We start from the raw sequence: 14,813 nt of genomic DNA, 5'->3' as shown, positions 1-14,813 counted from the left end.
TCTGGTTTGTTTAACAAGATTTCATTGACAATATCTTTAATGCAAAATTGGTATTCCCTTCCGACCCTGCGATAAAAACGTCTATGTTACGAGTAAAGTTTTTAAAACATGTCGGAACGGCAGCATAACCTATTTATTTCAAACGCCATTGCTACAAAGCGGGGTATGCGCGCATCTACGGTCACAAATTGTGATTCATTTTTGGTTTATAAATTTATTTTGCGATTATCAGATGGCAATCGTTTCTATAATGTACGTGCGATGGTTTGCTTGACTTCTTCTTACTCACTCATTTGTGTCCTTTTTTGTGGTGAGCTTAGTGTCATTGACACTTTCATTGGTATTAGAATAAATAAGGGCTAGGGGTTTTGATATTTAAAAAAAATATGCAAATTAAGTAGGGTTTGGCAATTATATAGCATATTATATAGACACGCACATAACAAACAGTCTGTGGTGTCACACTCGTCTGTTCGTTTTACAAGATTTCATTGACAATATCTTTAATGGCCAAAATTTTCCTGCTATGACATATTTATGATTTATACTATTATTATTATTATGATATAATGATTTATGCTAAAGAAACATCAAAGCGGGTATAGCGGCCATCTACCGGTCACAAATTGTGATTCATTTTTGTTTATAAATTATTTATAATTTATATATAATATTATTTATTATTTTCACATAAAAAATTACACATAATTATCAAGAGTATATAATAAGAGATAGAGTTCTCCCATATATACTCTTCGTTTCTATAATGTACGTCGTGATGTGCTCAATTAAAACTGCTTCTTCTCACTCACTCATTTGTGTCCTTTTTTTATGTGAGCTACAGTGTCATTGACACTTTCATTATTTATAGCATTGAATGAGGCAAATAGCCTAAAATACTATTTACCTGAAGGATGTACCCATAATTGATCAACATTTTAACAAATTTGAAAATCGACAATGCGAGCGTTGAAACATGACTTTGAACAAAAACACTTCGACATCATTCACAGGACTGCATTATATGTCTGTTCAACAGCTACTGGCGTGATGCCGCAGCACTACAACATTTTTTGGACAAGCAAGAGTCAGCGAAACGGTCTTGTCTTTATGTTTTTTTTAAAGGCAAAATTTGTTGGGCTGGTAAATATGATAGGGCTGGTAAAAAACTGCTGTTGCCAGCCCCTGGGCCGGTCAAAGAATCTGAATTTCATGCCTCTGTTTGTTGTATTGTGTAGGTCGCATGGGTAGGGTTGTTTTGAGGTGATGGTTGAACTTGTACATGTTGTATAGCCATATTCACGCTCATGCTTGTCGGTTGTTTATATTGTACATGGTAGTGGAGAACGCTTGTGGAGAGAGTTTGTTTGCGATGGTTAGTCGTCTGACTGTACTTATTGCGATGTGTGTTTCACCATTGTGTTATCGTGCAGGTAGTGAGCTAACAGGCAGATGCTGTGGATGAGACAGTCGTAGCATTGCATGACTGCGATGAGATCCAAACAGAGCCGTTAATATGTTGCTGGAAGGGTATGCTGATGAGGTAATTGCATGCTAGTTGTCCGTACTGAAGGCCGTGCATGTGTGGTGATCAGTGTGTGTTGTGCGTGCATGCGTGGTGGTGTGTTACATGCGTGTGTAATTGGCACATGTCTTTGTGTGTGCGTGGTGGCACGTGTATGTGTGGTGCGTGCATGTGTGTGTGTGACTGTGTGCTTCCATTCGAGTCTAGTTTATTGTCTCTAAGAAAGGCAGTTTGTAAACTGCCACGTTGGCTGATAGTGATACTAGACCTGTATCAGGCTAATGTGCAGAATGCTGCAGAAGAGCATTCATTGTGAAGTGCTTAGTCATACTCGTCATTAGGTGACTCCTAAAACTGAGAGAGTAATTGTTTAACTATTAATTAAATTATTTAATGATTATTAATTGTGCACTTGAGATGTTTGTAAAAATGGTTGAGTTAGAGATGAGGAGGATGACTAGTGGTTTCATCAAGTAACCAGCCTGACTGGCTAGTGAGAAAAAATTATAACCCTATATTTTTCTGGTTGCATACGTTGGTAGTATTAGCTGATTTCATATTGCTTAGCTTGCGATTAGCTGAACATATCGATGTGATCGCTCTAGTGCTAGTTCTTTTTGATGTATATGAATGGTAGCATTTTAGTTTTGTATGCTTGTCCAGGGTTCGTAGCGGGTCTTCCAAAGTCTTATAAGTACTTATTTTGCCAAAAATAAAATAAGGGCCCTTATTAGTACTTATTTTTGATGAAATCTTAGAAAAGTACTTAATAGTCCTTATTTTTTCTCGACTTAGAGTAAGAATTGTTGTATATATAATACGGAATAATTAAATCTGCTGTGCAATTGTGTATATAAATATTATTAGTGTACTTTGATAGTCGGTGATCTATCAGAAATCGCGTAAAAAAGTCTTATTTTGACCTCCAGAAATGGTCTTATAAGTCCTTATTTCAACATGTGTCTTACTATACTATGAACCCTGTTGTCATGCTTGTTCTGTATGCTGGCTGACCGTCTCTCACAGAGAGAGAGCTGACTAAGCTACTAAACCTTTAGTTTTGTAATTCTTATAGACGTGATAGACTTTATATCACGGTATGCAACAACCTTCTGATGTCTGAATAAGACTGCCTTCTTCACTGTATGGTGTAACCGTGTTGTGTGCAACCCCTAAGCATGATATTGTTGATATCAACATTAATTTTATTTTTATATGCAGTTGTATTATTACAGTATTCCCTCTTCTATTATAACAACCTCTTGGCCGTTTTTATAAGTTGAACCAGTTTATGTGTTTTTTTACGGGGCAGAGATGCTACATTTCCCGATTTTTTTTTAAATGTAAAAAGTTTCGGGAAAAAAATCAGAAAAATCCGATTGAAAAATGCTGAAAATCAGACCCAAAATAACAATATTTAGAAGGGATTTTCTTCATTGCGAATTAGCACATTAAATTTAGCATTAGGGAGCTTTCGATTTGCACGACGGATCGTTCTGCGACGGTAAAAATTCATTACCATTACCGCTCGCTACGCTTTAATTGGTCACTACTTGATCATTCCGGATTTTTTGGAACCACCCTGTAGCATCTCAGATGTGACACCCCCCCCCATAATGCTTTGCAGTGGGGAGGGACAAGTGGAAATGTGAAATTGCTGAAGTGTGATGAGTGAACAAAATAGTACAAGACGAACTTGTATATTATTTATTATTTTCACATAAAAAATTACACATAATTATCAAGAGTATATAATAAGAGATAGAGTTCTCCCATATATACTCTTCGTTTCTATAATGTACGTCGATGATTGCTCAATTAAAACTGACTTCTTCTCACTCACTCATTTGTGTCCTTTTTTATGGTGAGCTACAGTGTCATTGACACTTTCATTATTTATAGCATTAATGAGCAAATAGCCTACAATACTATTTTACCTGAAGGATGTCACGCCATAATTGATCAACATTTTACAAATTTGAAATCGACAATGCGAGCTTGAAACATGACTTTGACAAAAACACTTCGGACATCATTCACGATCTGCATTATAGTCTGTTCAACAGCTACTGCGTGATGCCGCACACTACAACATTTTTTGGACAAGCAAGAGTCAGCGAAACGGTCTTGTCTTTATGTTTTTTTTAAAGCAAAATTTGTGTGGGCTGGTAAATTATGATGAGGGCTGGTAAAAAACTGCTGTTGCCAGCCCTCTGGGCCGGTGCAAAAGAATCTGAATTTCATGCCCTGTTGTTGTATTGTGTAGGTACGCATGGGTAGGGTTGTTTGAGGTGATGGTTGAACTTGTACATGTTGTATAGCCATATTCACGCTCATGCTTGTCGGTTGTTATATTGTACAGGTAGTGGAGAACGCTTGTGGAGAGAGTTGTTTGCGATGGTTAGTCGTCTGACTGTACTTATTGCTGATGTGTGTTTCACATTGTTGTATCGTGCAGGTAGTGGAGCTAACAGGCAGATCTGTGGATGAGACAGTCGTAGCATTGCATGACTGCGATGGAGATCCAAACAGAGCCGTTAATATGTTGCTGGAAGGGTATGCTGATGAGGTAAGTGCATGCTAGTGTCCGTATGAAGGCGTGCATGTGTGCGTGATAGTGTGTGTGTGCGTGCATGCGTGGGTGTGTGTACATGCGTGTGTATGTGGCACATGTCTTTGTGTGTGCGTGGTGCACGTGTATGTGTGGTGCGTGCATGTGTGTGTGTGACTGTGTGCTTCCATTCGAGTCTAGTTTATTGTCTCTAAGAAAGTGCAGTTTGTAAACTCGAGTTTTATTTTGGCACCTTTTCGCTACTGCTCTCGTAACAAAAATCGAAAAAAGAAAAGCCAAAAAATAATTTTAAATGAACTTCTCCACCTTCCAATGCAGGGAGAGTTTGCGAGATTATAGCCAAATGATGATTTTGCCCGTATTTTTGATATCTACACTAATCTACAGGGAGAGTGGGAGACCTCGGGAAAGAAGAAGAAGAAGGCGAGTGCGAGCGCGCCGACTCAGAAGCAGCCTGCGGCTGAGACCAACCACACACCAAAGGAAGGCCGGCCGGACCGGGTCGTAGAGAAGAGCCGTGAGCGTGGCACATTCGAGCAGCAGCGGGGCGGAGGCGGCGGTGGTGGCGGCAGCTCGCACGAGCGTGACGGCGCAGGATCGCGCGGCGGACGCAACATCGCGCCGCGATTCGCCCGCGGCAACCGCACGTGTACGTGTGTCGTTCCTTCGTCGGATGCGCGCGGGGACGCGACTCCAGTTTGGCGTGTCACCGTAGTTGAGTCTTCCCCTGTTTGACGGGCCAGGGTGCATCGTAAATGTGGTTCCCAGCTGCCGTCTGTTAATGGCGTTGGCAATAAGATGTGATAGCATGCGATGTATTCAGGTGGTGTTCTGCAGCTCCGTAATGCGCCAGGCATAATGCGCTAACTTACACAGTTTACCACGTAGAAGTTTCCATTTGAATTATCAGCCAGTAGGCAAGGGCTAGTGATACGAGGGCAAGTTTACGTCTGCCGTAGTCTGAATTATGCCAAGTTAGTGTTCACCAACTTGTTGTCGTCATTGTGTAACAGTCGCTGTGAGGTCACCGTTCGTGTGAGTAACGTGTGGGATTTTTCGTTGCTACAGGGAGAGGACCGGATGGTGACAGAAGTGGTGATTCAGAAAGATCGGAAAGAGGTCGTGGACGAGGTGGCGGACGTAAGTAGAAACTCGCGCGCATGCGTCATAGCAGAGATAACATGCCTTGTAGTGTGTGCGTGAGTCCGTGGGGGTGCGTGCGTCTGTATGTGAGTGCGTGTGCATGTGTTAATGGCAGCTTCTCTGGGTGGCTGGTTCCAAGAAGGTAAAGTTTGTGTTGCTGGTATTTGCCACTGCACTTGTTTTTTCTTTATTTATTCATAATAAAGGTAATCTAATGGCGATTCATAATGTGGTGGTATGCGCTAGTGGCTTACAGGTGATGTGGGGCTCGTTTAGCTAGCTCGATAGAAATTTATGGTTTTTACAACTGTGTGTTAATACGTGATAGCACTTGAGCTTGGTTGCTTATACGCGTGTTTGTTTCAGGTGGTCGTGGAGGCACTAGGGGTGGATCTCGCATAGGGTAATGTAGCTATATAGCATAAACGAGCTCGGTGTGTAGCATTTGGCTGCTATATCGGTTAGTGGGCATATGGCCAGTGATTGTAGTTTGTCTGTATCCATAAATGACGAAACGATTGTACCAGTATTTGCCAATATTGTCATGGGGGCCGTTGTCAGAAACATCGTAAAGTTAATGCTAATGTTAATGCTACGATAACACTTACGACTAATGTTAAAGGGAGAGTTTACTCTAGGTTCTAGGGTTATATTTCAGCTAATTTAGGTTAATAAATTACGCTACATAAAAAGTTTTCATGGTTCACTCACCATTAGAAATAGTTTAAAAAAGAACTGTTTTAAAACTAAGCTGACTCACAGTTTGATTAGCAACGACGGTGGCGCTACTCAAAGCGCAGCGATCTGATAAGTTCGCAAACCATTTCCAGCCAAGGGCTTAGACAGAGCCGAGGGTGTTTTCTTTATTTATTCATTAAAAGCAAAAGGATTCGTAATACCTTATAAAGATATATAGTATTCAGTTATACTATGGATAGAATTGCATATAAATAATATCGTTTGTTAAATAGCCTTTATGGTTATAATATCATTGCCTTTTGTGATTAGCGCTCGTCTGTTATCGTGCAAAATAAATTGTCAAATACAGCACTTTTTCGGTGGTGCAGCAGGTCGGGGTGTCATGGCGCCGTTTGAATTCTTAAGAGCGTTGATAGTGTTATATTAATTATAACAATTTAAGATTGGATATCTGGTAACAAATACGTGTGGGTATAGACGATTTGTTATACAGTAAGTACAGTTGTATGCCGTAAAATCCTAGAGGCTACTGTCCCTTTAATTTTACGAGAGTAGCGTTGACAGAAACACGTCGTAGCTACGAGCAAACTCGCGATAACAGGAACTTCATAATTTCATGTCACAAGACTGCTGATTGGATGAGAATCGATCACAAAATTCAAATTCATACGCATTTATTGTACAACACAGTTATTTATGCATATTATGATGGCTAACCACATGTAAATAATATTTGATTAAAAACGATGTGGTTATGAATTTATTCTGCACAACAAGACAAATTCTCACACTGTAACACGAGACGCGAGAGTCGTGGCAAGTAGCAAAGTAGTTAAAACAAGAGAACAAATGCCATACGCCTTTTGTAAATGTTTTGTTTTGTTTTATGATCGGTAGATAATGAATGATTTTGACGTGTTTTTCAAGAAAAACACACATTTTATTCATTATTATAAAATATATCACTATAATTGTAATTCGTAGTGTAAATGTGTTATTTTCATCTTAATATTAAAGTTACGAGAGGGTCTGGGCTCTCGTAATGTTAAGAGGATACTTTCGAGGATTTTTCATTCTCGTAACTTTGCGATGTTTCTGTCAACGGTTTACGAGTGGAAGTTAATGTTAAGACTAATGTTAAGACTAATTTTGTTTCTGACAACGGGCCCATGGTTTCCAGTTATTGCTGAGTCGGTACGACATGTGAAACAATGTGAACCTAATTGACGCTTGTTATCCGCCTGTCAAGATTGACAGTCAGCTCTAGCCAATCACTGTTGTAATAAGATGTTCTAAAAGACAAAGCCAGGGAGCGAAGTGTCGCAAAGTCCTCAATTTGGCATGCACGCATGAGAAACAGGGTATAAAGTGGGTGAGCCGGACCTAGAAACAATATCTGAGGCAGTGTTTCCCCTGGCCAAAAAGGTCAGCGAGGCGGTAAAAATTTTCTTGGTGGTTGCGCAATCGGAGAAGCGAGCAATGCGAGCACCGAAGGTGATCGCGATGCTAGTGGGGTCCGGGGGCATGGCCCCCAGAAATTAAAAAAAGGTGCAATTTTGTGCATTCTAAGCTATTCTGAACACATTATATGAGACTTGAATCACTTTTTCAAGTTGTCACAAGGAACAAACAAGCTTCTGGGAAAGGTTTTACTTTCGTTTTTCTCCTCCACAGTCCTCTGTACCCCCATGCATAGATTAATGCTGCCGCATATCCGCAAAGGTACAAGTACCTAGAATCTTGAAGTATATACAGTTTACATTGCTTCTAGATATCTAACTGAATAAAAATAGTTCACTTTCTACGTAAAGAAAGGGACGAATTCAGTTAACAGCTTTGATTACCTGCGTGTCAGGTGTCACTGGTCGTGCCCACACTCCCCACGATAACCCCTGCGACATATGAAGTTATTGTTATGCGGTCATAAAAACACTGGGCTGTGGTACATGCCGCCGCAATCGATTTCTTAGACTGTCACGAGGCTTTGTTCGTGTGGCGAATCAAGCGTTGAGGGAGTTCATGCCCTCGGCTCTAGATGTTTGGGATACCCCGTCTACGTTCCGGAACAAAGCGTATTAGTATGGGCTCCCGTTTACAATTCTGTCTAAACTGCCGTTGCGATAACAGTAGTATTTCAGCGTAATATGAGGGGAAAAGTGCCGCTCCGGAGGAGGCAGGCCTCGGAGGACCGGCAGTTTCGTAGAGATGGTGACCGAAGCAAAAACTTGGTAGCCTCGGGCCTCCGGGTCGGTACTAATTTCGAACGCTGTCAATAAAGTGTAGTTTATTGATGGAAGAACATTGATTTTCGTCAGCGAGGCGGTGTTTTTGGATAAATTTCTGCGTGGCGGCTGAGATTTGAGCGGCCGCCTCGCTCTTGTCAATGCAGGGGAAACACTGTCTGAGGTATGGTTATCTCGCCTTGCATGGATAGGTCAGCCGTGCGTGAACGGGGATCACAACAAGGGTTGCGGTAGGGAGAGAGCGAGCAGGCGTATTGGGGGCGAGCTGACGTAGATGTTCTTGTGTTCACTCAGGACGTGGCGGGACGACGAGCGCCGAGGGGGAGGCAGCCGCGGTGGTGCGTTCAACAAACCCATCGACACGTGGACCAACAGCAACCTGGACGACAGCGTCGTCAATGACACAACGACACACGTCGGTAAGCCTAGTCGCCATCGCGTATAAATACGTGGAAGCCGTCGCAAGGGAGATTTTGTGTGAGTTATGTCAGTGGCGGGGGGGGGGGGGTGCGTGTGTGCCACATCTGTGAAACCATTGCCATGGGAGCAAGTGTGGCAACGGTCTAGCATCAGAGGTACGTCGCTCCGAGCTCATGAAATGGTGTCTGTGAAAATATACGTAGACGCGGAGTGGGGGAGACTATTCGAGAGAGCTTTTTCAGAGCGACAGATGTGTGTGCCGCATCTCTGTAAAATGAGGACCGAATGTAGAAGTGAAAATGAGTGTAGAGGCAGAATAAGCCAGAAGGGGAGAACTCGAGAAATGTTGTCAGCGGCAGAGATAGATGTTGTTACTTGCCGATGATTTCCTACGTCTGATGTGATCTCTTCGCTTTTCAGGTAATTGGAGCAATGATATGGCTAACGACATAGAAGAGTGGGCGGAGGAGGACTGGTCTGTAAGTGTGCACAACTCCCCTGCCAATCTCGACCATCACACGTTCATAAACTTTCCCAGACGTACATGTCAGGGGCTACAGGCAGAGCGAGTGATGTAGAATATATGCTTGCCCATAACAATGCAGTTTGACAGTTTGATGTTGGTGTAGCATGTGTTCTCACCTGTCCCCTGGTGTGTCATGTACATGCTGTACCCACAATGGTCTGCTTTAGTATCTATATTGTCTACCCTCCTTCAATATTGTCGGCCATTGACATGCCAGGCTTACAGTTACAGAGATTTTGCCAGGATCATGTTTGAGTGTAAATTCGTAGAAAAAAGGTGTTGGTGGGGGACAAGGTAAAATATTGGGTATTATGATTTTGACATCAGAAGTAAGTTTTGTGTCACTTAAAATCCAATTATAATTATGGGTCATAATATAATGTTGTGATATAGGTATGGTAATATGAAGTTTCACGATGTCAGGCATGTTTACGTAAGTGAATCTATAGAGTGATAGTGAGTTTTTCATGGGTCATTCTCACTGCTGTGTGCTAGTTTGCGTGTCATTGCGATGTTGCAGACAGTCGTTGAGTCGAAGGTGTTTACTCCCAGCGGAGCGACTGCCACAAACACAGTAGATCAGGACAGCATGGTCGGAAAAAGGTATCTCCTCGTTGTTGGTATCCGCTCGCCCCCTGCAGTGTCAAGCTGTAAAGCGTCCAGCAAGAGTGTTAGTGCGAAGGGAGATTGTGTTTGTCTCCTCTCGTTGATGGGTGTCTGGCCGTGTTTCTCCATGATCGATTAGCTTTGAAATCAGAAAGTAAGCGTAATGTTGCGTGAATGAGATTGTGGCAATAAGTCTAAGCATATAGTATATGAGTAATTTCCTAGCATTAGTTGTGTTGTTCCAACGCAGTCCACTGTAAGCGATTTTTACTCAACGCTGTCTTAACAATGAACTCTAGGAGTGTAAATACAGAAACAACGTGAGTATAGGTTATTTTAGTGTGATTGTTTTTTTGTCTACAGCATCGACTTGGAGTCGATATTGCCTCCAAAGGCACAGGGTACCAGCTTAGGTGACCCCACTCTGTCAGCTCAGTCTCAACTAATGAACCAGTTCAACTCACAAGTCGCCACAGACACTATCAAGTCAGCTGTTGGGGTAAGCTTCTGCAGCTTGGTTAGTGTTAGGTTAGAATTGTTTTGTTGAAATTCAAATACTTTGTGGCTAGGATGGATCAGCGTGTTGTGTGGTGATTCGGCAGTGAAACTTATACCCTGCACATGTTGCGGTTAGCGCTGAAATAACGTAATTCACCCACGAAATATTTGCCCAAGACGGTCAGGACCAGTAACCTATCTCTCGACGTACGTGAAATACAGACGAGCCTGTCTATAAAGGTCATGCGAGAGAGAGCTGGCCTTTATGGACAGGCAGTAAATCGACAGGTGGCTGCTACTACCGGCGTGACAGTGTGACGATGCGTAATGATTAATCGCTCGTCGTAGTTGGTGAACAGTGGCGGCAGCTCGACGATGGGCGACACGTGGGCGTCGATGGCCGCGTCAGGGCAGAGTCGATCCAGCGTGATGCCGAGCCAGGCACCGGCCGCACAGATGCCCGCGCAGTCACCGCCGCAGCCTCCTAGCCAGCAGCAGCAGCAGCAACAGCAGCAGCAGCAGGCGTCCGCGATGACAGCGTCGCAGGCCAGCCAGGCGCAGCGGCAGAAAACACAGAAGACGCGGCTGCCGCCGCCGTCCAAAGTGAGTTTGCGTTGTTACTTGGGTGTGTGTGCGCTTCTGGCGTGTGTATGGGCGTGTGTATGTATATTCATGTGTGTGCTCATATTCATATAGCTATGCAGTAATCCATGTTTACACCTTGGATTTTTGTCTTTCAACTGAAGGTTTTCATGTGAAATTTTGCATGTCAGATGTTGGTGACTTGGCAAGTTGGCATCATCTCTCTCTTTCTCTTCCTTTCTATCCCAGTCTCTGTCTTTCTCTCTGTCTCTATTTGTCTCTCTGCCTCCTCCCTCTCTCCCCCTCTCTTTCTTCTCCTCTATCTCCCCGCTCTCTCTCTCTCATCTTTCCCTTCCTCCTCCTTTGTCTCTCTCCTTATCCCCTTTCTCTATGTCTCTACTTGTATCTCTCTCGCCTCTCTCTCTCTATCTCACTATGAGCTTACTACCGTGACAGATTCCACAGTCTGCTGTGGAGATGCCCGGTAACCCCATGGATGGCCTCGACGTGCAATTCGGTGCGGTGGAGTTTGGCTCCGACTCAGACTTCACACCCTACAGCACCTCGTCCAGCAACGTGACAAATTCTTACCAGAAGAACTCCGCCAGGTGTGTGTGTGTATGTGTGTGTGTGCCACGTGTATGTCCGTGCGTGTGTGCGTGCATGCGCGTACGTACGTGTGTGCGTGCATGAGTGTACGTACGTGTGTGCGTGCATGTGTGTGCGAACGTGTGCATGCATGTGCGTTCGTGTGTGCGTGCATGTGCGTGCGTACGTGCGTACATGTGCATTCATACGTGTGTGCGTGCACGCGCGTGCGTGCGTGCATGTGCGTGCGTGCATGTGCGTGCGTACGTGTGTGCGTGCACGTGACAGGTGTAGTTACTAGTAACGCTCATTAGCTCCCAGGCATAATAGCAATCGCCATCTTCCAGGTGTGGTGCTATTCTTTCATCATTTGCTGTCAATGTGACGGATGTAATAGTGCTTATTGTGTGCCAGAACATAAAGCTAGATTGAGCTCGAGAATCGGGCGGTGATCCATACCACCATGACGACACAAATATTTTCCTTTCTCACCTCGTCTCTGCCGCACAAACGGTCAGTGATCGTAAATCTCATATCTCGGCGTAGCCATTAATTTGTTGCTCCATCGTCTCATCGCTAAATTGTCTCCCACAAGTGTGAGTTGGGCATCAGCTGTGCCACCTCACCACCGATCCCTCTCGCCGCTCGCCCAGCCCGCCTCTCCCTCGCGCGTGAATCGTTCGCCGCGGCTGTGCTAATCCGTCTTGTCTCGCGTCTCTTCCGCGCGCAGTGCTTCAGCGTCCGCCCCGCTGCCCTCGTCAGCAAACGCGTGCGAAGTTCCCTCAACTGTGATCAGCTCGAGCGTGGCGGCCGGCGGCGGCGGCGGCGGAGCATCGCCCGGCCAGCAGGCTGGCACGGGCGCGTTTGATGGCAAGGGAGCACCGACCAGGGCCCAGTATGGCCCTCCCAGCATTCCCGCAGCCGGCCAGACGAAGGATGGAGGCCAGCAGAACCAGGTATGTGCGCGGGCATCCGCGATACGGGTAATCGTGCTCCAAAGTCAGCGAGTTTCGCGTAGTAGAGCGTAGTATTATCATTAGTAGTAGTAGTAATAGTAGGAATAATAATAATATTATTATTATTAGTAGTAGTGGTAGTGGTAGTGGTAGTGGTAGTGGTAGTCGACGTCGTCATAGTAGTAGTAGCAGCAGCAGCAGCTTTAGTTAGTAGTAGAGTAGTAGATTTATGAGTCCAACACTGAAATTTGACATTATGAAGTGAGTTCGCTTCCAACAAATATGATCAGAGACACTAATGAAATGTGCTCCTGCGAAATTATTCGCGTGAATAATCATTTGAGTGAACCTAATGTTTTATCTTGAACTGCTGGCATTTATGGGTTGAGATGATCAGATGTTTGTTGCTTGCAGATATCTGCAGGACCTGAGCCGATTCTATTGCCGGGGCAGACTAAGCCAACATCTATGATGTCAAATCAACGGCCTAACCAGTCGCAACCACTCGATGGTAAGTGGCAAGTAAGATGGCATCACTCACGCGTTCTCTATGTGCACTAGTGTGATTAGTAGCGTAGCCAGACTGTGATTTCGTAAGTGCAAACAGTCTTGTGAGCCTCTCAGTGTCAGTTCAGTCGCGTACATTGCGAATAAATTAAAACTGCACAGTAGTCTTATGAAAGAAATTGTCAATAAAGTGTATTCGTGAGGCGCAGAAGTTTGCCCTCGTAAATTTGTCAAGGTTGCATTACTATACGCGAGGATAACACCAGCTGCATTATTAATTCCGCACGAAGTCAAGGAAGCCGTTCTTGTGTTTTGACGAAGAGACGTTCTTGTGTTTTCCGTGCAGGATCTCTGAGCTCCAGCGGCAGCAAGACGGAGTCGCTGTCGAACAGCTACGGCTCTGGCTATCCGTCCGGCTACGCGACACGGCAGCAGCAGCAGCAGCAGAGCACGGCCTCAGCACCCTCCGGCTACTCCTCCTCCGGTCTGTCTTCATCGCTACAGAATGCCGCCGCGCAGAGCTACGCGAGCGGCCAGCAGGTGGCGCCACCATCTGGCTACAGCGTGGCGGCATACGCGGCCCAGGGTCAGTACGCGGCGGTTGCTGGCGGCGGCGGATCGACAGCGGCGGGCGGGTACCCGGACACGGGGTCAACGACGTCGCCCTACCAGGCCGGCGGCGTGCAGACGCAGTCGTCACACTACCACTCGGCCGCCGCGGCCGCCGCCGTGGCTCTGATGAACCAGAGTCAGGCGGCGAGTTCTCAGTACCAGGCGTCGTTCGCCGCTGCCGCCGCCGCCGCCGCGCAGCAGCAGCAGCCGGGATCGTACCAGGGCGGCGCGCAGCAGCAGCAGGGGTCTAGCTACTCAACGACTCACGGCGCGGGGGCAGCACCGTCGGCTACCCTAGTGCGACGCAGTACACCAGGCGGGCTACCAGAACAACCACACGACGTCCGACGGCGCCACGTACCAGAATCAGAGCTACGGCTCGGGATACGGGTCGGCGATGGCCGCCACGGGGAAGCTAGGGGGCGCCACTGCGGGGCTCGGAGGCAGCGCGTCGGCGACAGGGAAGGATGCGGCTGGGATCGAGGGGCAGGCGGGAGCGAGCGCGGCGTCGTCGCGGCAACAGCGTCGTCGTCCGCGGCGACGCAGCAGAGCGTCACAAACTTGTCGACAATAACGACGAATTCGACGAGGACGAAGATGTCTCTGGCCGGCGGTGAGTGGGGGTTGGTTGTCACGGCAAGGTTAGCAGGGTTCGTACGGGTCCCCGAAAACCTGGAAAGTCAGCTATTGTTATGTTTGGTCTCAGAAGGTCCTTAAAGTTTAGCTCATGTCTGTCTTGTCAGAAAAATGTGTTTCATGTGAGCGTTTGGTCACTACTGGTTAAGTGGATGATACAAGGCGCAACGATTGTATTGGGCTGAAATCTTGCAGTCATAGAAAAAGGTCCAGGAAAACTGGAAAAAACTTGCACCACATGCACCAACCCTGTTCTTATATCTCAAGCGTAATGTTGCTGCGTTTGATATTGGGTTAATTCGTACGTTTGCGATTGATGGTGAACACGTAGCGTGTCGTGTATTTCAGGTAAAGTCCCGCCCAACCTGCCTCCGGGGGTGGCACCAAACATTCTCGGACATCAGTACATCATGAGCCAAGCCGCTGCCGCGGGAATGCCTATCTACGTGAGTCGCACACGTGCGCATAGCGGCGGACGATGATGCGGGATGTGGGGGCGTGCGGTCGTGCATGCGCTGACCTGGGGTTCAACCATTTGCATGTTTATACAAGCCCCGACTGCCGTTGAACGTAATAGAAAAATTGTGTTATAAAAATAGAATGGGATTATCCTAAGTTTATATTATCCAGCATAGTATATACATATATATAATATATATATTATATATATATTATATTATTATATATATATATAATATAT

At 45.5% G+C, this 14,813-nt stretch overlaps 1 protein-coding gene across 2 annotated transcripts in view; it reads left to right on the top strand.

Moving 5' to 3' along the window:
* Window positions 1–14,657, top strand: part of LOC106811455 (ubiquitin-associated protein 2-like) — a 29,004-nt gene extending 14,347 nt beyond the window's left edge. The window contains exons 2-15 of one of the 2 annotated variants that reach the window (XM_014815074.1): window positions 1,434–1,543; window positions 4,485–4,746; window positions 5,166–5,237; window positions 5,607–5,643; window positions 8,477–8,601; window positions 9,023–9,081; window positions 9,649–9,731; window positions 10,098–10,233; window positions 10,581–10,835; window positions 11,271–11,422; window positions 12,133–12,358; window positions 12,773–12,869; window positions 13,212–14,090; window positions 14,462–14,657. In XM_014815074.1, coding sequence (XP_014670560.1) covers window positions 1,517–1,543; window positions 4,485–4,746; window positions 5,166–5,237; window positions 5,607–5,643; window positions 8,477–8,601; window positions 9,023–9,081; window positions 9,649–9,731; window positions 10,098–10,233; window positions 10,581–10,835; window positions 11,271–11,422; window positions 12,133–12,358; window positions 12,773–12,869; window positions 13,212–14,090; window positions 14,462–14,595 — 2,544 coding nt within the window. In that variant the 5' untranslated portion in view covers window positions 1,434–1,516 and the 3' untranslated portion in view covers window positions 14,596–14,657. Of the gene's footprint in view, window positions 1–1,433; window positions 1,544–3,983; window positions 4,095–4,484; window positions 4,747–5,165; window positions 5,238–5,606; window positions 5,644–8,476; window positions 8,602–9,022; window positions 9,082–9,648; window positions 9,732–10,097; window positions 10,234–10,580; window positions 10,836–11,270; window positions 11,423–12,132; window positions 12,359–12,772; window positions 12,870–13,211; window positions 14,091–14,461 lie in introns of both variants that reach the window. The other variant, XM_014815073.1, reaches the window with a different exon arrangement.
* The last annotated feature ends 156 nt before the right edge of the window (window positions 14,658–14,813 follow it).

The sequence above is a fragment of the Priapulus caudatus genome, unplaced genomic scaffold, assembly GCF_000485595.1.
Source record: "Priapulus caudatus unplaced genomic scaffold, Priapulus_caudatus-5.0.1 Scaffold541, whole genome shotgun sequence".
NCBI lineage: Eukaryota > Metazoa > Priapulida > Priapulimorpha > Priapulimorphida > Priapulidae > Priapulus > Priapulus caudatus.
Note: the sequence above shows the minus strand (reverse complement) of the source record. Positions and strands in the feature narration are given on the sequence as shown.